This window comes from Asterias rubens, chromosome 3 (assembly GCF_902459465.1).
Source record: "Asterias rubens chromosome 3, eAstRub1.3, whole genome shotgun sequence".
Taxonomy (NCBI): domain Eukaryota; kingdom Metazoa; phylum Echinodermata; class Asteroidea; order Forcipulatida; family Asteriidae; genus Asterias; species Asterias rubens.
Genome location: NC_047064.1, coordinates 12,933,463 through 12,957,153, shown reverse-complemented (window position 1 = coordinate 12,957,153; position 23,691 = coordinate 12,933,463). Strand labels below are relative to the sequence as shown.

General features: G+C 40.0%; 1 protein-coding gene across 1 annotated transcript; it reads right to left on the bottom strand.

Moving 5' to 3' along the window:
• Nucleotides 1-541: 541 nt before the first annotated feature.
• On the bottom strand, nucleotides 542-22,639 carry LOC117288569 (GA-binding protein subunit beta-1-like). Its single transcript, XM_033769476.1, has 10 exons — nucleotides 22,437-22,639; nucleotides 20,143-20,271; nucleotides 17,011-17,208; nucleotides 14,142-14,240; nucleotides 13,480-13,563; nucleotides 11,520-11,676; nucleotides 9,626-9,724; nucleotides 3,577-3,707; nucleotides 2,445-2,612; nucleotides 542-1,389 (listed from the first exon to the last, which is right to left on the bottom strand). The coding sequence occupies exons 2-10, from the start codon at nucleotides 20,248-20,250 to the stop codon at nucleotides 1,222-1,224; spliced, it is 1,212 nt and encodes a 403-aa protein (XP_033625367.1). The 5' UTR covers nucleotides 20,251-20,271; nucleotides 22,437-22,639; the 3' UTR covers nucleotides 542-1,221.
• Nucleotides 22,640-23,691: the final 1,052 nt, after the last annotated feature.

The following is a 23,691-nucleotide window of genomic DNA, read 5'->3' as shown; positions in this document are numbered from 1 at the left end:
TCAAAATTCATTCAATTTTAGTTTTTTGGGTTATTCATCTTTCGACAAACATTGGGGCATACAAACCTCATTTCAACCTCAATGCGACATTGCGATATAAATACTCGGCATAATACCTTCAGTAAATACTAAAAACATTTTTTAAGTTGAATGGATCATGGACCATGGCAAGAAATAAAGACCAGCAGAATGAATGGAATCAATGTGTGGTGAAGACCTCCACTTCGCCTCGATAAAATAATCAAGAACCAGCTGTCGATTTCACAAAGAGTTAGGACTCGTCTTATCTCGAGTTAGGACGAGTAACTCGTCTTAACTTAGGATAAATCTTAAGGTCTGCATGCTACAGTGCAGGGTTGGGACTCGTCCCAAGTCCTAAGATTAGTCTTAAGTTAGGAAGAGCTTTGTGAAATCGATGGGAGGCCTCGGCAGGTTTAAACCAATAGTTTAAAACCGACTCAACATGCTTTGATTCCCATTCATAAATACCTATTCAGTCAAAAAACATCAACACTTTTTGGTCCAAAAGTTTTTGTGAAAATGCAAAAATTATAATTGTTCAATGATTTCTTTTAACACAACACCCCTCCAGCTATGAAATGGTAAGGCCCTCTGGTAAACAAATCCTTATAAGGAGCTCGCATGCGCCTATCGCGTGATGTGGCACAACTGTTCCAGCAGTTGCTCTCGACCAATAGGAATGAATAAACTGTCTGATAAGCACAGGTGCAAGCTCGCGTGACACGCCCATGTTTAAACACTTTTTACTGGTGATACATCATCTTTTTAAACACCCCACATGATGCCCTCTCGACCAATTAGAATGGATAAACTGTCTTAGGTATTTATAAATGACACTTTATGCTCATACAATGTACTTGGTAATGGAAGAGCAGGTTACTTTACATTAGGGAGAATATATACTTCTGCTTTTGTTAGACCCATTATTTGGTCTCGCACCACTGCCATTTGTTCACAGGAAAACCTAAATGAGGAACCTTACAAACTATATAAAGCACTGAGGTAAACAAAAAATCTCATCAGTGCATGTACCTATTTTTATTCCCCTGGTAGAAAGGAAGATGGCAGAAAGGTGCAAATCGTCTAATCTTTCAGTCTTACCACTCCACAGATTCAGTAAGAGTCTATTGCTCTGTAATTCAGTCCTAACTTTATAAAGGTTGTCATATAATCTTCAATGTCATGAGACAAATACTTTGGTTATGTGTTCTGTGCATGTTTCGTCTCAGATATCTCTTGCAATTTTTTGCGGTAGTTTTCTGCTTCTTCTTCTTTAGCACGAAGTTGCTGTTTATACATTTCAGCTTGATGTTGAGCCGCTTGTAGCCTTTGTTGCATTTTATCATCTGGGTTGTTTGTCTTGGTTTTCTGCCAAAAGTAATTCAAATATTTAAAAATTACTAGAAAAATAAAGACGACCATGTTAACATAAAAAGAATACGCTCCAAGAAAAATAAACCATCAATGGTACAGCAAAAAATGCTATGGCACACGTAATACATTTATTCTAACTAGTCTGTGAAGGAAACCCACCAGTGTTCAGAATTAAATCTGGTTTTAAATGCTGTGGTTAGGCAGTGCCTAAAGGTTCTCATTCTGAAGTTTTAACTGTTCTGCAGGTCTGCACAAATAGTAACATTTTGAAACTGCTTAAACCAACATCACTTTGAGAATATAACCCAGTACTTTCTAGAATGAACCTATGTCAGTGTGAAGGACTGTTGTTTGCTGATAAACATTAATGATTAAGATTTTGATTCTAAACACCCACATTCAATGCATGTTAGTACACTAGAAGAGCCACATGGCTAAGTACTGAGCCACATGGCTAAGCACCTTGCAGCAAAATAACATCATCACCAACAACATACAAGCCAGTGACGACAAGGGCCTTTAACATTAACAACAATCACCAGACAGACGTCTTGTTCAAAGGCCTTCAGCAAGGCCTTTGACAGAGTAGCTCATGGCAACTTAGAATACTACGGCATCAGAGGCAGAAACAAAGCATGGATCCAAGGTTTCTTGAGTGGCTGGACCCAGCACGATGGAGTTAATGGCACCTTGTCTGCACCTGCAGATGTCATATCTGGAGTGTCCTAAGGCTATGTACTTGGCCCAGCCCTCTTCCTCCAGTACAAGAATGACATCAATGAACCGTGTTTTGTCAACAACGGGCTACCAGTAGATGCAGTCACTGCAACTAATCTGCAAGGTTTTCAGAGAGATGCACTACCAGCTAAGAGGGATTGAGCTTCCAATATCTCTTAGAGGGGAAATTGACAATATCACTATCTTATAAGCACAATATTGACAGCACAAGCACACAGCACAATTGCATTTTTCAACCCACCCTAACCAGATAGCAGTAATGCTTATGAGAGTATAACAGTTCAAGATTCATATTGTCAAGGAGTATATACCTGTATTTGGTCAGCAACAAGCTGAAGCCTAGCTTGTGATGAATCACTCCCACTGACTTGACTAGGTTGTAATGAACCAACACTGTGAGGCCTAGATGTCATGTAAGCTTGTCCCTCACTAGGTTGAACAATTGTAATAGTTTGAGATGAGTCAGAAGAATCAATGAACTGAAAACAAAAACACACCCACGTAAACAAATAAGTTGCTTCAATTAAAAATGTTGGCATGTTTCAACAGATATATTGTGGTTTTAGAACACAATAGTCTGCATTGTTTGGGCCTCGATACATCCACTGTATATTCACTGCCTTCTAGTCTCACACTACACTTATTAATGATATACATGAAGTTCGTTAATAAGGGAATAAAAGGGTAGCGACGAGCTCTTCCACGGCCGTTTAAAACCGGCAGGGTCGAATTGCCGTGTGATAAAGGCCAAGGTTTTAAACGGACATTTAAGAACGAGTCACTACTCTTTTATTCCCTTCATAAATGCCCTTTTGGTTAAAAAACGTTAAGAAAATTTAATTACAGACACTTTGACAGTTGAAAATTTGAGGTTTTAAATATTTTTTTCAAAAACTTTGTGAAGAGTCTGTTGCGCGTGGGTTGTGTGTACACGAACGTGCTTAGAAATAGATTACGCGCGCTTAGAAGTACGTAGATTACGCGCTGTTACTAATAGCTATGAATTGCGTTCCAAGTGAAATTCTTGCGCGCCTGACACACGGAAGCCAGCCGGTTATAAACACTAGTCATTATCAACTGTTTAAACACCCCCACGTGATGCGCTCTCCCCAATAGGAGTAGAGAAACTGTCCAGGGTATTTATGAATAGATTGTTAAGACACATTGAATCTAGACGACTGTCATTTATTAAGGACTCTGTCATATAAAATAAAACCTCAGAGTAATACCACAAAGAAATTGAATATCCATTTTCAATTTTACTTGCTCAAGTTACCATTCTTATATAGGCTTCTCTGTAATGCTACACGTATGTGCGTACATCCATACTTTTTTCACAAAGCCAACCATGTGTGTTCTTAATTTATAATTGATGGAAGTGTATTGACAAAATCTTTGTTTTATAGATGGCTGCATTTTAACTTTTTCTAATTGATATCTTACCCGAGTCTTTTCTTCATTACTGTTTGATTTCTTCCAATTAAGTGCCAGCTTTCCTGCTTCAGTCAATGTAAATGTCTGCAATGTTGTGCCACTCTTACCGTACAATGAGTTACTTCTTCTGTTAACTGATCCTGTAAAACAAACCAAAATTTAACATTTAAAAAACCTCTACCACCATTATAATGACACTGCCATGTTTTCATTTAAAATGCATATGGTGAGACTCGGAAATACAAAACAACACAATTCTCAAGTTAAAATCAATTTCAGGATTGATGTGAAATCACTCTTTATCTTGTCAAACCTCCCGAGCGTTCCTCCACAGACAAGCCGCAGACTGACTGGACAGCAAATACCACCGTTACTAAGGTGATCAACAGCCATGTGCATTGAAGCGCAACAAAGTTTTAAAGAGCTACCAATGCCCTATTGTTGGTATAACAATAAGTCTCATAAATAAACAACTTGTATTTTCAGGTCATGAATATCAGCAGCTTGGATGCAGACCGGCCGTGCTCTCCCCAGAATAATACGTTTCAACTCATTTCATGAATACCATCGTGCTGGAAGACGACAGGCCGCACTGACAAAACCATTGCACCATGCACGCTGGTCTCATCCCGTAACCCCATCATGTTAATGAACTCACTCCCGTCTGTTCCCATCCCATAACCTCGTCATGTAAATAAACTCACTCCCGTCTGTTCCCATCCCGTAACCCCGTCATGTAAATAAACTCATTCCCGTCTGTTCCCATCCCGTAACCCCGTCATGTAAATAAACTCATTCCCGTCTGTTCCCATCCCGTAACCCCGTCATGTAAATAAACTCATTCCCGTCTGTTCCCATCCCGTAACCCCGTCATGTAAATAAACTCACTCCAGTCTGTTCCCATCCCGTAACCCCATCATGTAAATAAACTCACTCCCGTCTGTTCCCATCCCGTAACCCCATCATGTTAATAAACTCACTCCCGTCTGTTCCCATCCCATAACCCCATCATGTTAATAAACTCACTCCCGTCTGTTCCCATCCCATAACCTCGTAATGTAAATAAACTCATTCCCGTCTGTTCCCATCCCGTAACCCCATCATGTAAATAAACTCACTCCTGTCTGTTCCCATCCCGTAACCCCATCATGTTAATAAACTCACTCCCGTCTGTTCCCATCCCGTAACCCCGTCATGTAAATAAACTCACTCCCGTCTGTTCCCATCTCGTAACCCCATCATGTAAATAAACTCACTCCCGTCTGTTCCCATCCCGTAACCCCATCATGTTAATAAACTCACTCCCGTCTGTTCCCATCCCATAACCCCATCATGTTAATGAACTCACTCCCGTCTGTTCCCATCCCATAACCTCGTCATGTAAATAAACTCATTCCCGTCTGTTCCCATCCCGTAACCCCGTCATGTAAATAAACTCATTCCCGTCTGTTCCCATCTCGTAACCCCGTCATGTAAATAAACTCATTCCCGTCTGTTCCCATCCCGTAACCCCGTCATGTAAATAAACTCACTCCCGTCTGTTCCCATCCCGTAACCCCATCATGTAAATAAACTCACTCCTGTCTGTTCCCATCCCGTAACCCCATCATGTTAATAAACTCACTCCTGTCTGTTCCCATCCCGTAACCCCATCATGTAAATAAACTCACTCCTGTCTGTTCCCATCCCGTAACCCCATCATGTTAATAAACTCACTCCTGTCTGTTCCCATCCCATAACCCCATCATGTAAATAAACTCACTCCTGTCTGTTCCCATCCCGTAACCCCATCATGTTAATAAACTCACTCCAGTCTGTTCCCATCCCGTAACCCCATCATGTAAATAAACTCACTCCTGTCTGTTCCCATCCCGTAACCCCATCATGTTAATAAACTCACTCCCGTCTGTTCCGATCCCATAACCTCGTCATGTTAATAAACTCACTCCCGTCTGTTCCCATCCCATAACCTCGTCATGTAAATAAACTCACTCCCGTCTGTTCCCATCCCGTAACCCCATCATGTTAATAAACTCACTCCCGTCTGTTCCCATCCCATAACCTCGTCATGTAAATAAACTCATTCCCGTCTGTTCCCATCCCGTAACCCCGTCATGTAAATAAACTCACTCCCGTCTGTTCCCATCCCGTAACCCCGTCATGTAAATAAACTCACTCCCGTCTGTTCCCATCTCGTAACCCCGTTATATAAATAAACTCACTCCCGTCTGTTCCCATCCCGTAACCCCGTTCTGTAAATAAACTCACTCCAGTCTGTTCCCATCCCGTAACCCCGTTACGTAAATAAACTCATTCCCGTCTGTTCCCATCTCGTAACCCCATTATGTAAATAAACTCACTCCCTTCTATTCCCATCTCGTAACCCCGTCATGTAAATAAACTCACTCCCATCTGTTCCCATCCCGTAACCCCGTCATGTAAATAAACTCACTCCCGTCTGTTCCCATCTCGTAACCCCATAATGTAAATAAACTCACTACCGTCTGTTCCCATCTTGTAACCCCATCATGTAAATAAACTCACTCCCTTCTATTCCCATCTCGTAACCCCGTCATGTAAATAAACTCACTCCCGTCTGTTCCCATCTCGTAACCCCGTGATGTAAATAAACTCACTCGTGTCTGTTCCCATCTCGTAACCCCGTCATGTAAATAAACTCACTCCCGTCTGTTCCCATCTCGTAACCCCATCATGTAAATAAACTCACTCCCTTCTATTCCCATCTCGTAACCCCATAATGTAAATAAACTCATTCCCGTTTGTTCCCATCCCGTAACCCCTTACGTAAATAAACTCATTCCCGTCTGTTCCCATCCCGTAACCCCGTTACGTAAATAAACTCACTCCCGTCTGTTCCCATCCCGTAACCCCGTTACGTAAATAAACTCATTCCCGTCTGTTCCCATATCGTAACCCCATCATGTAAATAAACTCACTCCCTTCTATTCCCATCTCGTAACCCCGTCATGTAAATAAACTCACTCCCTTCTATTCCCATCTCATAACCCCGTCATGTAAATAAACTCACTCCCGTCTGTTCCCATCTCGTAACCCCATAATGTAAATAAACTCATTCCGTTTGTTCCCATCCCGTAACCCCGTCATGTAAATAAATTCATTCCCGTCTGTTCCCATCTCGTAACCCCGTCATGTAAATATACACATTCCTGTTCCATCTTTCCGTGTGACAACTATACAGTAGTTTTATGCTAATCATGATTACTGCAAAAGATGCTCACAACCCAGTGATGGCGTGTTTGGATGTCCCTGTCTACAGAGACAAACCATACAAGAGGAATGTTTGGAGATATGACCAGGCAGACTTCTAGGGGAATGAGAGACCACCTGGCATCCACAGACTGGCCTAGTGTTTTCCAGGAAAAAGACCCAGAAACTACATGTAGAAAGGTCACCGACATCATCCTTGACTCCATGGACTTGTTCATTCCAAGCAAGACTTCGATGAAGAACTGCTAAAAAGAAGCGGCGCCTTTTCCAGAAATCTAAAAAGGATAACACTGACACCAGCAAAGCCAAGTTTGTGGAAGCCAGACGTTTATACAATCAAGCCGAGAAGCGAGCCAAGAGGCGTTACAACCTCAAGCTAAGAGAAGATCTTGCAGGCAAAACCCTCAGCAGCAAGAAATGGTGGAAAATAGTCAACACTCTCTCTGGTAGAACAGCCAAATCCGACATCCCTGTGATCAAACATCATAACATCATCCATACTACAGCAAGGGACAAAGCAGAGATTTTTTGCCAGTCATTTGCAGAAAAATGTCGACTTCAGGATGCTGAAGACCAGGCCCCTGTTGTCAGCCCATCTACAACCAATTCCTTTGACAAAATTACCTTCAAGCCCAAACATGTTAGGAAACTCCTGCAGCACCTTAAACTAGACAAAGCCACTGACCCAGACCTGGTTCCAACCAGGGTCCTCAAATAATGCAGCGCTGAGCTTGCCAGTCCCCTTTGCCGGCTGTTTGAGCTTTGTTTCTCACATGGTGTGTTTCCAGTCCACTGGAAGACAGCTTCTGTAATACCAGTCCACAAGCAGGACTCCAAAGCTGACCCAACGAAGTATCGTCCCATTTCTCTGCTCAGCAACATCAGCAAGATCATGGAGTCTGCAGTACAGAAGCAGCTCCAATGCTATCTTCTCAGCAACAACTTGATCTCCAACAGACAATTTGGGTTCAGACCAGGCTACAGCACAGCTGATCTCCTCAACGTATTATCACAGAAATGGAACAAATCTCTGGACCAAGGTGATGAGGTCTGCGTTGTCCTAGCTGGCCAAGCATCAAGCACCGCTTCCATCAATGCCTCCGTACCACAGGGATCTATCCTTGGCCCACTCTTGTTCTCTGTCTTCATTGACGATCTTGCGAATACTTGTGAGAATGAGCTATTCCTGTACGCAGACGACTTGACGCTCTTCTCACCTATCAGGACTTCAGACGACACCACCTCAGTAGCTGCTAGCCTTAACAGAGACCTAGGCAAAATTATAGTGTGGGCAGACAAGTGGAAGGTCACCTTTGAATCTACCAAATGCAAGACCATGGTACTTTCCAGGAAGATACCTCCTTCCAATCTTGACCTTTACTTTGGAGACTGCATACTATCATCGGTAAATGAACTTGAGGTTCTTGGCGTAACCATCGACAGCAAGCTGACTTGGTCAAAGCATCTTTCAACCATTTCAACCAGAGCTGGACAGAAACTCGGGGCACTGAGGATGATTGCTTACTTACTGGATGCTGAGGGCAGAGCTGTGATTTACAAGTCACAAGTCCGCAGCATTATGGAGTATGCTTCTCTGTGCTGGATGAATGCTTCACCAACAAACTTAAGCCAACTTGACAACATCCAAAAGAAGGCACTCAAGGTCATAGGAGTTGATGAAGCTACTGCTCTCACGCAACTCAACATCACCAGCCTGCTTCACAGACGACAGGTAGCTGCAGCCACAGTTCTATATAAAATGCAGACCCGCCACTGCCCAGCAGAGCTACAAGCCTTGCTTCCCCAACCATACTCAAGACGTCGTGCAACCCGCTTCAGTGTTTCATTGCCTGAACATGCTCTCTCTTTGCCAGCTGCAAGAACTCGCTGCTTGGACAGAAGCTTCATCCACACTGCCGTCCCCCTATGCTGTCCTCCTGTCTCTGTTGTTGGCAACATTACTGAGGAAGGGATTCAGTCATTTAAATGCTGTGTGCATGGACACCTCCTTCTTACATAATTCAGTGTTTCCTTGGTACCATATATCTTTGTTTTTCTATTATTCTTTTCTGGTAAATCTGAGCTGCAGTGAACCATTTGATTAGCCCATCAGAGTTCATCTTTTAAGATCCTTCAGTCTGATTCAAATTTCATTCTGTTCATTGACCATGTCAATGTCTGTAGGGCTATTGTTCACATTTGCTCCTTATATATAAAATTTATATAAAAGTTAAATTGTCCCCTGTCACTGCTATACTCTAAGGTGCCCACTTTTGCAACTTGGTGGGACAACATTGTAACTCACTAAACTATGCAAAAGTTAAGCCATTGTTCACCACCTACGTTCCTCCGCAATCTTGCTTATTGATATTTTAAACAAGCTGGACCTCACAGCTGGACCTCACAGTAGCTGATGACCAGTCTCTCTGCGGAGTCGTCGGAATATTCATGTTTATTGACATGTAAATGAGCTGTTATCGTTGGGACTTGCCCCGTTGTTACGGGTCCTTTGTTATCAAAATCCGCGGACTACAGCAGAATGAACGCAGAATGGAGGCTTGGACAAGGCGCCTAAGCAACAACAGTGTATGTAAGAGAATGGATTAAGTTCACAAACTGTTATATTATATTTTCTCATTGAAAATATGTGGCTCAAGAAATGTCTGTTTTGTTAACAATTTCAAATGAACTTGTTGGGCATGATTGTTTTTCGTTTTCAAAAGATCTTTTATAACTTAACATTTTACAATATTGTGCAAATGTAAAAGATTTGAATTGCTAAACTTAGGTTAAATGTTGATAAACTAACCTGTCTTATTGAGGGGTGTGGATGCTTCAGCCAATGCTGCTAATGTAGCCAACACAGAGGTACATGTTGAACTTGTTGATGTAGTTACTGCAGTAGAAACTAAAAAGAAAAACAAATTGTAAAGAAATGTTGCAACTCCCTGTTAGAGATACATTGTCTAAGTTTGGATGAAAGGATTACACAAACCAAGCAAATACAATACAGATACAATGTATCTGACTTTGAAAACTGTTGATGTGAGCTAATTGTTCTAAAACATGGTTCAATCAACCAGCAGCCAATCAGAAGAATAAGCAAGTTATAAATTCATGACTACTGTGACCTCACATGACCAATGATCACAGCAAACAGCACGGAGACATACAAACAATCACTGAGAGAATAAAAGGGTAGCGACGAGTTCTTTAACGCCCATTTAAAAACGGCAGGGTCATTGCCATGTGATAAAGGCCCAAGCCGAAGGCGAGGGCCTTTATCACATGGTATTAAACGGCGGCGGCCGTTAAAGAACTCGTCACTTCCCTTTTATTTCCTTAGTTTGACATTGCCCTCATTGTAATGATTTTGCTGCCAATATTTTCAATAAAAATCTCTTGAAGGCGCTTCAAATTCATTTATTTTCACCCTCAAATTGTTTTATTAGCTAGAGTCAGACAACTTCATGGTCTCCCTAGGCACAGCAACATGTAGACTTCATTCCATGCACAGTGCAAAATCCACGGCGCGTGCGCTCACTCAAACCTCAGTAATTTACGTAGTCTAACCATACTCTCAAAAGAAACCTCTTTTGTAGTAGAATACTGGAAATATCAAACAGCAAAAATTTATGTGAATTAAATCTATGTCACAACATTCAACTTTATAAAAAGGCTTTGTTTTTAGTGTTATTTATCGAAAATACAGCTATTTATGGTCCATGGTTACAAGTCTTCCCATGTCTTTACTGTGTAGCTGTGGTTTTCTATACCCACTATAGATCACATGATCACATGTTAACATTGGTAGCGCAATCGGCCTATCGAAGTTGAGAAATAATAATGGGAAAAAAACACCCTTGTCACACAAAGCTGTGTGCTTTCAAACTTGATTTTGAGACCTCACGCGTGAGGTATAAATCAATTCAAATATTTTACTGAGAAATTACCTGTTTTATACTATCAACAGCTCTCCATTGCTTGTTACCAAGTAATGGAGGTCTTGAAATCAATTAAAATGTTTTACTGAGAAATAACTTCTGTTTTATACTAGCAACAGCTCTACATTGCTTGTTACCAATTAAGTTTTAAAGCCATTGGACACTTTCGGTTAACAGTATTGTCTAAAGTCCCACACTCCGTGTATCACAACTTTTATATAAAATAAACAACCTGTGAAAATTTAGGCTCAATCGGTCATCGGAGTCGGGAGAAAATAACGGGAAAACCCAGCCTTGTTTCAGCACGTTTCGCTGTGTCATGACATGTGTTCAAAATAAATCCGTAATTCTCGTTATCGAGAATTGATAAATGTTTTAATGTTTTCTCGAAAAGTAAAGCATTTCATGGAATAATATTTCAAGAGAAGTCTTTCACCATTACCTTCTGTAAACCCTGTAAGTTATTGTAAATCTGTGAACTTTTATTTTTTGTTCTGTTCCGAAAGTGTATAAAGGCTTTAATGCGTAATAATGTCCAGTGCCATTAATATCGTTTATTCAAATTTGGTATTTAGAAATACGACCGTAAATCTTCCGCTAGTAGAATCACATGATGCACATAAATAGGTAAAATAAGCAACAACAAAAACACTACTTTAAGCACAGTAATAAGGTTAACTTTATAATATGACTGCTAGATTCAGCAAAAAGCATCCAACAAGTTGATGTAATAATTGTAAACATTTTGAAAATATTTACCTTTCTGATCTTCCTTTAACTTGGCCTTTGCAGCTGCTGTGACAAAGCTCTGTAAAGCAGTTGCTGCTGGAGTAGGGGTAAAGCTGAATGATGAAGTAGAATCAGCTGTTGATATATGTATACATGGTACTTCCTCATCAGCAACATCAGTAATCCCCTGTACTCAAAAAAGTTACAAAATAACAAATAATAAGCATTCTGTGAAAGGTCAAAGTATTGAGTGCCATGCAATCAGATAAGAACTTAGAACTAATGTACACCAGCTGCTCAGGGGAAACATTCAACTAGAACAGCCAAGCTGCCATGGCGAACTGCTGATCAACAGATACAACCAATGACTGACAGAAAAAAACAATCATTTGATCAACTGATGGTCAAAGGGGTGGGGACGTTGACAAGTATAAAGTGATGACATTCATTGCTTTAGCTCATTCAACTGGAGCCAGTGATCTTTTAGTTTTATCTTTTCATATTAATACCCCCCGTATGTAAGTAGCAATATTTGATTAACGCTTTGCACTCTTCAGTGATGCACTCTTTGAGTTTTATCTTTTCATATGCAACTTTACGTAAAAAGTAATATTTGATTTAGGTTTCAAGTCAGGAAATAAGGAGGGTATGCCTAATAAACTTGTTCATTGTTTTAGCTCATCAACTGAAACCAGTGATTAATTCTTTAAGTTGTATCTCTTTATATAAATCTACATGTGAGAAGCAATATTTGACTTAAGTTTCAAGTCAGAACATCATTGCAATCAGGAGTTGTGACCATTCAAGGTTTTCATTGTTTCAGCTCATTCAACTGGAACCAGTGATACACAAAGAGAGGTTTATCTGTTCTTATGAATCTTTATGTAAAAAGCGATAGTTTGAAGTCAGTTCATCATTTAAATAAGGAGTTATGTCTATGAACATGTGTTATTGTTTTAGATCATGCAACTGAAAGCAGTGATTAAGTCTTTGAGTTTTATCTTTTCATATGAATCTACTTGTAAGAAGCAATATTTGACTTAAATTTAAAGTCAGTACATCATTGCAATAAGGAGTTATGACCATTTAATGTTTTTTTTTATTGTGTTAGCTCTTTCAACTGAGACCTGTGATTAATTCTTTGAGTTATCTCTTTTCATATGAATCTCCATCGTTAGAGATTTTAATGATGGCTTTTCTGTCCCTTAGATAACATTCATAAATACCTCAGACAGTTTCGCTATTTCTATTGGTGGAGAGCGCGTCACCTGGGTGTGTATAAACCTTTGTTTATGACCAGTAAAAAGTGTTGAAACATGGGCGTGACACACGAGCTTGCACCTGTTCTTCTAAGATTCTTCATTCCTATTGGTCGAGAGCAACCGCTGAAACAGTTGTGCCACATCGCGCGACGCGCACAGCATTCCCTTATAAGGAGTTGTTTACCCGAGGGCGGCGGAGGGCTTTACCACTTCATAGCTGGAGGGGTGTTGCGTTGAAAGAAATCATTGAACAATTATAATTTTTGCATTTATTTTACTTTTTGACCAAAACGTGTTGATGTTTTAGACCGAAAAGGTATTTATGAATGGGAATCAAAGTGTGTTGAATCGGTTTTCAACTAGTGGTTTAAACCCACCAAGGCCTGGTTGTTGATAATTTACCTCGACTTCGTTTCGGTAAAGTTATCAAGAACCAGGTCTCGTTGGGATTAAACCACTAGTTGAAAACCTCTTCACCGCACATTGATTCCCTTATTCAATTAATTCAAAGTTTCATATCTGGCCTTTGGAGCCAAAGGGGTAGGAAATTAGAACATGGTATCTGTGGGAAAATGAGAGTTGTTTCTAAATTGAGCATGACTTTACAGAACAACACATCTTTTTGTCCAAATGAGTGTCTATGATCGCAATCCCAAATGGCAGACTATTTGACCATTGGTACATGACTGGGCTTGAGTCAAAGTAGCTAGGTTGAATAATGGACTCACCTGAGCTGATTGAGCTGCCTCAAATAAGCGAATGATGGGTGGGGTACGGTGCTCCAGGGCAATGTCAATCGGTGACTTATCAAACTGTAGTCAACAAACAGCAAGGGTCAATATTTCGTAAATTGAATACAAGATTCCAATAAACCTTTACCAACAAACAATTATATTTTCATCTGGATTAAAAAGAAAAGGAAATCATTATATCTGTGTCTAAATACTTGTGTAAATTGTTTGCATCATGTTTTGAAATTTCATTTGACAGGCCTATGATTAATCACAAATACTGGACTTGGCATCCCATCATTTCAATTCAATAGTATTTTTATTTTATGTTGACACACAACAATGACAGTAAATACAATTTGTTTTACAAAAATGTTAAATAGTAGTTTGCAATAAAAGCTTATAATTATTTTACATTAAGGGCACACTTGTCTGTAAACAAAAACACTTATATAAAAGTCAACATGTAGGAAACAATGTAAAGCAAAGTTGTTGTACCTTTCCCAAGTAAACTGGACCATACTTCAAACTGTACACAAATTAATAAGTTGCAGCAGTAACTTTTAAATGTTGATAATATCAAAAGAAATAAGGCAGTACATGTACATTTTGAAGGTTGTTAAAAGATGCGCATTAGTAACTTGACCATTAAAACTTACTTTATTAATGAGTTTGTAATCAGCACCATTCTCCAGCAATAACTTGACAACGCCTGGATGTAGCCGCTCTACTGCCCAGTGTAAAGGCGTCATTTTCAACTAGTAGTAAAATAAGGTAATGATTGTTTACATAAACTGTTAGAAAAATAGATTGACAGCAAACAATCTGTTCAACTTTATCAAGTTGTATACACTTTGAAATTGAATGTAAAGATAACATGACTTTCTTGTAAACTTTTCACAAAAAGATCATATCACCCACCTTGAAAACCCATAAACTGTATAACCATTAAGAGACCATTTATTGCAATAAGTGGCTTAAAGTCATCTGGAAATAGAATTTGTTTTCTTTCAAACATAAGAGTTTATGCTTACGAACAATAAAACAATTTTTTTAGTAATTGTTTGTCACGATTTATATGTTTAAAAAATATATAAAGTTGTTTGGAGGGCTGACTCCGCCTACCCCTTTTGTGACGTAAATTTTCGGGAAACTAACTCTATTTTGAAAACTTTGGAGATGTCCCAAAATATCTTTGCAAAGAGTTTTGAAAAAATATTTGCGATGGCCCTTCAGGGCCACCCTACTTTTTTTCGGGAAACTAACTCTATTTTCGGGAAACTAACTCTATTTTCAGGAAACTAACTCTATTTTCGAGAAACTAAAGACTGAGTAAAACTCAACGTTGGTGGCGTATGTACAGTTGTGATTGTTACTCGGCCGCATGTCCCGTACCTCCCGTGCGTACATAGTATACATATTGTTGCCATTCTAGTCAATGGACGCCCACGTACGCCCACGTAGTCGTAAACTATGTACAGTTGTGATTGTTACTCGGCCGCATGTCCCGTACCTCCCGTGCGTACATAGTATACATATTGTTGCCATTCTAGTCAATGGACGCCCACGTACGCCAACGTAGTCATAAACTATATTTCGTAGGACGTCCTGTTTTCAAGGTGTCCCTAAAATCGTGGCAAATCTGTGACCTCTCTGTGCGCGATGTAAACAGTCCGTAGATAAACTATTTGTGGTTTGACTTGCCAAGCAAAGAGTCTCCTCTAGTCCCTTGACCAAAACTAAGGAACACGAAAGGCTCCACTGGTTAGTTGCACTTGTAAATGCAAAGTTTTGTATTTTAGGCATTTCTACAAGTTACAAAAATGTGTCATAATGTTGAGGCCATATAAACAAATTTGCACACCGGATAAGTTCATCAAACAATATTTCAATTCACAATTCATGATGATCAAATCATGTGACTGAACATTCTACTGAGCATTCTGGGGAAAAAAATACAAAAGTTTAAGAAGCCGTAATTGTGACTATAATTTTATAAAATATTTGGAGAGTTAAAGTCACCTGGAAATAGAATTGTTTTTCTTTTCAACATAAGCTTACGAACAATAAAACAATTTTTTTAGTAATTGTTTGTCACGATTTATATGTTTAAAAAATATATAAAGTTGTTTGGGGGCTGACTCCGCCTACCCCTTTTGTGACGTAAATCGAGGCAGACTTTGCCTGCAATGCGTATAGTAAACACACGTGCAAAGTACATGTACGTCCAAGTCGTGAGTTGGTACATTTCAAAAAGTGTTTTTCTGCACTCAGCAGCAATACACCTGGTCGGCATTGCCGGAAAAAATTTTTTTACAAACTCACGACTTGGTCTGTACATGTACTTTGCAATTGTGTTTACTCTACGCATTACAGGCAAAGTCTGCCTCGATTGACGTCACGAACAGCGCCCTCTCGGGTCGGGGTCTACTCTTAAATTTGTAAATAACATAATAACTGATTTTTTAAAACCTTAGTTAACTGTTTATTCACATTCCACTCATCAAAACACATATATTAGTGACAAAAGCTTTATTTTGAAAAAATACCACTTCCAGGTGACTTTAAAGCAAAATGCCAAGCCACAAAGGGCTTCAAGCATTTCCACAAGTTGTTCATGAACAGTAATTTCAAAGGTATCTGAGCAGCATAGGTCATGACCTGAATTGACATTTCCCAGTGGTTTGCAAATAATCATGCTTCTTATGTATTTTAACATTATTTCTAAACAAAAACAGATTTTTGTTTCTGTAATGTAATGATGTCAGGACTTGCACAAGTCTATTTTGGTTGTTACATCACGTTTAGCTCATGTTTATAAGCCAGTTCAGCTCACATTAAATACTTTGAGTTATTGACTACAAATGCTAGGAGTGTTCTATGTAGTTATAACTATTAGGAGAACTGTACAAATTTTGACCATGACAATAAAAGCCATGTCTGGGTGCGAGATCAATGATGTCATCTCTAAAGGGTCAAGTATTTCCTCAAAATGAAAAAAAGGAAAACATGAATTATTAACAGACAAAAAGGGTATAAAGAAATTGAAATTGCATTTTAACAGAACATTTCAAATTCCATATATAAAAAAACAGTTACATGTGGACGGATGCAGTGACAATAAAAAGTGATCCCCTTCAATGCTAAGGTCGTATCGTTAAGTTGGCGTGATCATTGGCTATCAATAGTATACCAATAGTGTACAGGGGGTTGCGTGGCTTCTGACTGGTCCCCCCCCAAAAAACACCAAACGTCCATGAACAAATTGACACATTAGGGAGACGAGACTGCCAACAAGTCAGATCAGTTGTCAAAACACCAACAACCCAAAGGTCACAGATTCAAATCCTGCATTGTGGATTTATTGTAAAATGTTTGACTTTCTTGTCAGAAATCTTCTGTTAGGAGCTTGCGTTTGGAGGAAATCCACAAGACTACAGGGCTTATATGTCTCAAAATGTCTATTGGAAAGGAATTATTTCAATACCAGAATCAAAATAAGAAAAAACTTCCTGAAATGAGTCTCACCATATCTTTAGCATTGACATCAGCACCATGCTGAATAAGTAACTGGACAAGTTCGTTGTGTCCCTCCTGAGCAGATAAATGAAGTGGTGTTCTGTCTACTTTAGTCCTAGCATCTCGACTAACTCCTGCCTTCAGAAGTACTTCCGCAGTAGAAACATGACCAGCATGTGCAGCAAGATGTAGCGGCGAAGTTCCAAGCTAAACATCAAAATAAATAAATCTAAAATCTTGATTAATAATTCTGTGTACGTTTTCTTTTGGCATGTTTTTCTTTTTTGTCCATACAATATTAACTTTGAATGAAGGGTAACAAGAAAAAGCTGCATACAAATGCCACCATTTTGTCATATCAAACTCAAAGAATTTCCACCCCACAAAAGTGTGGCAGTTACAACAACAAATCATTAATGATTATCAAATTTAACCACATGATTAGCAGACCAGGGGCGGATTGCACCAAGCGGTCTTAAACCGATCTATATGCTATAGCTGGCTAACTTGAGACGCACTTAGACAGTCTTTAATTACAGACTGCTTGCCATAGCGCGGTCTATAATTATAGCTAGTCTTAATTCTTAAGCCCGCTCCGAGCTGAATCACAGGCACATTACTCAGGTGTGATTTGAACCCACAACTGCAAAAGTGCTTTATTTAGCGCAGGCCTTACTCAGATGCTTCTTGTTGTACATTGTGGGACTGGAGACCTGTTCATCACTCCACTCGTACTAGTCCATGTACACCCCTTTGAAACTGCAGGTTCTGCAAGGTTTGCATTGTATCAGTCTGGACTTCCTATAATTATGTTTTGGTCTTTGGTGTGGACTAATTTCTTTTCATATCTAATCTGTATATTTGAGCGAATTGATATTTAACTAGTAGGATGCTGTGCTCCACGTGGCACCTGCTAGCAATTTTGCATATAAAATGCTGCAAATGAAGGGTGGTGTAAGGGGGGGGGGGTAATATGAGGGACACTCAAGAAAAAGTTAAGCATTCAAATGATTGAGTGAGGTGGAAATGTCGCCTGCCCTCTTTACTATTTTTGCCCCTTTTCAACTTTGAAGCATAAAACAAATACCGTTTTGACTTTTAGTTGTCTTTTTGTCCCGGATCAAAATAGCCTTGACTTAAGGCTGTTGGCGAAGTGTGCCCCGGCCCGGCGCGGCACGATTCGGCAGTCTGCACGCTGTGCATACACGAACAACGTACATGTATACAGTACAATGAAGTACATAGTACAGCGAGAACAGTATAGCGAAGGTTGAGTACGGTCGTGTCTTTCTACTTTCACCCTTGATGGGTCTGTAACAGCTTTATCGGAATTCCGATAAAAGGGCATGCATGCATGATGTGTGTATGTATTAGTGTGTATGCTGTACGCTAGCTGTATGGACATGAGTGGGTGTCGCTATGATGTAAGGGGTCTGAATGCGCTGCCGGACGGTATACGGGCTACCGGTGTGAGCCGGACAGGCCTCGCTCGGTCGGTACGGTGTCGAACAACTTCGAAGAGAGGAGGGGTTCCTTGGCCCCGTTGTCTTGCTTTTCTTTATAACACAAGGACTAGCATCATAAGTACAATGTAGCTGGTAGATTTGTCCCTGAATGGGAAGCTGCTTTACTATAAGTGTAATGTTGTAGTGTAGTAGTATGGCAAGAGAACTAGTTTATGAAATTGATCTTTCGTTCTAGTTGTTGTTCAGCCACACGCCATCTTCTACCGTCTGGTATGTTTTCGACCAACACATAATTTATTTTCGATCCCCAACTTTGATTTACCGCGAGAAACGTAACAAATAATATGTCTAGACAAAATAAACAGCTGGGTTTCTTATCTCATCTGGTCTGAAATGGGGAAAACAGAATGTTATTAAGTGTTTGTGCTTAAAGGGGATGGGTATGCCCAACATCTAAGAATTCTAACCAAGTAGCCATTGCCGGAAACCCATGACACCTTGATACTTTTTGAACCTTTCTCAAACACATTTCACACACTGTATGGTCTAATTTTCTTCCTTCTTATTTCTAAATCCATGATTGGTGCATTAAAACTGGTTGTTTTATCTTGTTGAAAGCTTCTGCAGCTGTGCCACGATGTACTGGGTCAACCAACAAATAATGAGAATGGGCTGTTATTAAACATTAGCATAATGAGCTCCGCCCTAAATTTTGGCAGTTACAGAACCATCAAGGCGCTACTTAGAAATACTCATGTACCGTACGTGTACCAAACAGATGGTAATGTACTAGGTATACTATACATACGCTGTACACGTATTATATGCACTGTGTTATGTATGGGGGGTGCGCTACCGGAATTCAGTAATGGGGACTGGGATTTTGCAGGTCGCGACTGGCTGTAGCGCCTTGATCAAGGCTAAGATCAAAAACATTTTCCTAGAAATTGCTTTCAGTGGTATCGTGCTCGATATAGATAGTCATCTGCAAGCAAAATGTGGAGAAATGCAGCACACTTGTATAAAACATGTGGTCTCTATCGGGAAAAAACGCATGAATGCGAGCTCCCTCAAGTGACATCAGACACATATTTTGCGAAACAAAATCCAACACGCGGCTGACGTAAACGAATAAGGTTATCATATCCGTTTCTGTATCCGCACACTTGTGAAACCTGTCTATTTATGAATCAAAAATAACCTCCAAGCTTACACTTGGATAATACTTGATGATAGCTACTAGGGGTTCAAAGAGTTGAGGTCATTACTGTGCCAGACCTTCTTGGAAGTCAATGGTATGATGATGAATGTGCGTGAAAGCCAGATCCCCATATCAAACTGTGTTTTTTATGTCTTGTCAGTATTAATTCACCACCTTAATGATACCAAGAAAGTGAATTTTCTATTGAGTACTTCGTTGACGACTTTGACCATATCAACACCAAGTACATGTACATGTATCTATTGGCTGGTGTTACCTTCTTCAGTGACATTAATCACCTTGATTCAAGTCAATTTTGCTCTGGTATGGGCTTTTACATCAACAAAGATGCAATCCGTGACAAAATCATCACTACATGTAACCTAGACTTTTACATAGTAAACTACGAAGTTCTTAAACTCTGTCTTAATATAATGACTAACTTACAAACAACATCATAACAGATTGTCTTACCCAGTCAGTAGTGAATGGAGCACCATTTGCCATGAGGACTTTCACTTCTTCCTCAAGACCTTGCCGGGAAGCTTCCAACAGCTTTTTACCAAGATCAACAAGAGACATTATGACGTTGGTTCTTGCGTACTATAATCAAATCAGAGATGGAATAATTGAGAGAACTACATGTATCATTATGTTTCAAAGACCAATATCTACCTTTCGCAATCAGTCCACCATTTTTGGGACAAAATTTTTCAAGTTAAAAGTGATAATAGTAATCATTTTGGTATTCCGTGAATTTCAAGAGATTTCAGATCAGTGATGTTCATACAGATCGAGACCAGGCATCATAATCGAGATACAGTCCAGCATCATGTACCATTTTTTGCAACTTTTCTTTGCTGAGTGGATTTTCTGGACCCATGCTGAGCTCAATGAAACTGAGAGTACAAACAACACACCTATACCCTAAAATTTGTTGGAGAGATCTGGTTTCTAAACAGCATTATAACACACCTCTCGCTTGATTGGTTGGCTGATAGTCTAGTGACCACGCGCGCATGTTTTGCGGGACTAGTGCCCTTCTAGTCCCCAATAGGGCACTAGTCTTTTAGATGAGTGACTGGTTACAGGCTGAGCGCCCTCACTGACATGAACCGTGAACAACAACTAAAAAACTTCCTTTCTTTATCAAATGTTTTTTCTTATTTCACATTTTAGACAGATGTGTGTTATAAAACACATGACTAGCATGACCCAGTAACTAGTGCACGCCTATTCCCCCTCGGGCCTTCGTTCATGTCAGTAAAAGTGTGGCGCTACTTTTTTATGTTTTGGGATTAGACAAAATAAGGGTTAAGTTTTTTGGGGTTTTTAATAGAGCGTGATTTGCTGAAAAGGCACCGGCCGCGACAGATCTATGCGTACACCCATGGAGGAAGGAAGGAAAGGAGTTCAAACAAGGAGACTAATCGCAGAGTAACAAAACAAAACCTATTAGCGACCCTGACAATGCCCCTGTCGGACCAGTGGGAAAAAATACAGTAGAAGACCTCCTGCAGGGCGTCCGAATAATGAGCGAGCGATAAGATCTCTTTGTACCTGAACCTGAGGTATCGCTGTTCTGCACTGTTGCCTGCAGATGAATCATTGGAGCTGACAAGAATTGCGAAAAATACACAGTTTTCACATGCGCATCTTTGTGTTTTCTTTGTCTTTCATGGATGCGCACATGGTACAAACGATTGCGTTATCTTTTTCCGTTTCTTTTGGGGTTTTTACCACATTAAATCGAATTGTAGAAGGTGAACAATTGTGATTGACTTCTTCATTTACCGTTTGTGGTGTTTAATGCAAGTATCATACATAGCAATCATTTTTTGCGACTATCTGGTCACAAGAGGCGGTTCAAAGTTTGGGTAGTAGCACACAAGGCTGGTTTGTATTCAATTGTGTTCATTGTGTAGGTGTGCAATAGAGCGTCTGAAAATTTTATCAGATCTCATAAAAGTAGTTTTCCTGTATATAAAAATATCCATACAACATTTGACACCATAGTTGTGTGAAGAACCAAGTTTGCAAGGTGCCGAGGTTGTAGGTGCCGAGTTTACAAGGTGCCGAGTTTGCAAGGTACCGAACCCAAAGTTACCGGCGGTACGTAAATGGCGGTAGGAATACACAAACAACCATGACTAACCTCCAGGATAACTTTCCGTATGGCGCCACCACTTTTTCACTCATTTTTACAAAAAGGGATATATCAATCAGGTAAATAAGTTCCTATATTATTTTATATCGAATGAAAAAGTGGTGGCGCCATACGGAAACTTTTCCAACCTCCATCTGGAATAAGAAAGCTGGGTTTCATTGACGTTAATATTTAATATTGATATGTCAAACTCAAAAGAATAGAAAAACAAATTAACGCAATAACATAACGAATAATATAAAGGCCACAAAGGCACATTCTTTAGTCGCAGACCAACTAAAGGCCTACACTAGGTTGCATATTTTAGCAACATCACAACCACTGTCATCACTTTGTTGTACATTCGACTCCCCCCACGAGAGCTAACCCTAGACCCAGTAAACTGGGGCGCTGTACTCCTTTTTTTCGAAATTTTGACATTCTCGGTCGACAGAGAATGTCAAAATTTCGAAAAGAGGAATACAGTGCGCCCCAGTTAATGCGTCTAACCAACAAGCTAACCCCGGATTCATTTCTATGGCAATACCGAGCATGTTGGCCTCCCGGAAGCAAAACATCGAGACGTTTGATGGGCGGTTCATGCCATGAGTTATTTACTTACCACTAAAATCTTGAAACATTTGTGTGATATTCCTCTGCAATTTACTGAAGACAAAATCGATACAACTATTTCATTTTAAACTACCGCTTCAAAATAAAAAATTTCTCCAGATGTATCATAATGTAAAATAATCATGTATGTAATTCTTTCACAAAGCATGTGTGAGGCGGATGTCACTATGTGTCAGTCTCTTTCTTTCGAGCCGGAAGCCCACAGCTACCCATACCATGCACATAACACACGTTTATCACATCGGCGGCTAATGGCTAGACTTGGTTCCAAGTCTTTGTCGTGGCTTTTTAGTCGTCCAATATGGGCGGCCAAAAGGGCCAAAACTAGTAAATATCTTAAGCAATAGACAAACTGCAACAACTATTCTATTTTCGGGAAACTAACTCTATTTTCGAAAAACTAACTATATTTTCGGGAAACTAACTCTGTTTTCGGAAAACTAATTTGATTTTCGAGAAACTAATTCTATTCTCGAGAAACTAACTCTATTTCCGGGAAACTAACTCTATTCTCGAGAAATTAACTCTATTTTCGGGAAACTAACTCTATTTTCGGGAAACCAACTCTATTCGGGAATCTAATTTTTTTTCTCGGAAAACCAACTCTATTTTTGAGTAATTAACTCTATTTTGCAAAATTGGCGATGCGTCGCAATTCTTTGCAAAGAAATTAGGAAAAAATATTTGAGATGGCTCTTCAGGGCCACCGTACTATTTTCGGGAAACTAATTAGGCCGTGTCCGAATTGGCGACTTCGGCTACAGCTACGGCTAGATCAGCGCGTCTGTCAGTGTTGAAGGATAGGCAGACGCGCGCACCCTAGCCGTAGCTGTAGCCGAAGTCGCCAATTCGGACACGGCCTAACCGAAGTCGCCAATTCGGACACGGCCTAAGGCCGTGTCCGAATTGGCGACTTCGGCTACAGCTACGTCTAGATCAGCGCGTCTACCAGTGTTGAAGAATAGCAGACGCGCGCGATCTAGCCGTAGCTGTAGCCGAAGTCGCCGTTTCGGACACGGCCTACCTCTATTTTCGGGAAACTAAGGACTGAGTAAGACCCAACGTTGGTGGCGCATGTTCAATTTGCTCTAGAACTTTTGTGCGCCTGTTCTATCCAGATGACGTTGTGTGTCTGGTTGGAAGGACCATGGGAGGACCATGGAAAGACGATCGTCGTAATCACTGTCACCAGCAGTTACAGCAGTGTCGATATAGTTTGCTTCGCTAATATCCCTGCAGAAATT

What these genes read in the sequence shown, in the direction of transcription:
- LOC117288569 (XM_033769476.1), bottom strand. Translation starts at nt 20,250, where the DNA reads ATGTCTCTTGTTGATCTTGGTAAAAAGCTGTTGGAAGCTTCCCGGCAA. An exon ending in ATGTCAATGCTAAAGATATG is followed by an intron (nt 14,241 to 17,010) that starts GTGAGACTCATT and finishes TTTTACTACTAG; the next exon opens with TTGAAAATGACGCCTTTACA. An exon ending in GTTAAAGGAAGATCAGAAAG is followed by an intron (nt 9,725 to 11,519) that starts GTAAATATTTTC and finishes TTTTCTTTTTAG; the next exon opens with TTTCTACTGCAGTAACTACA.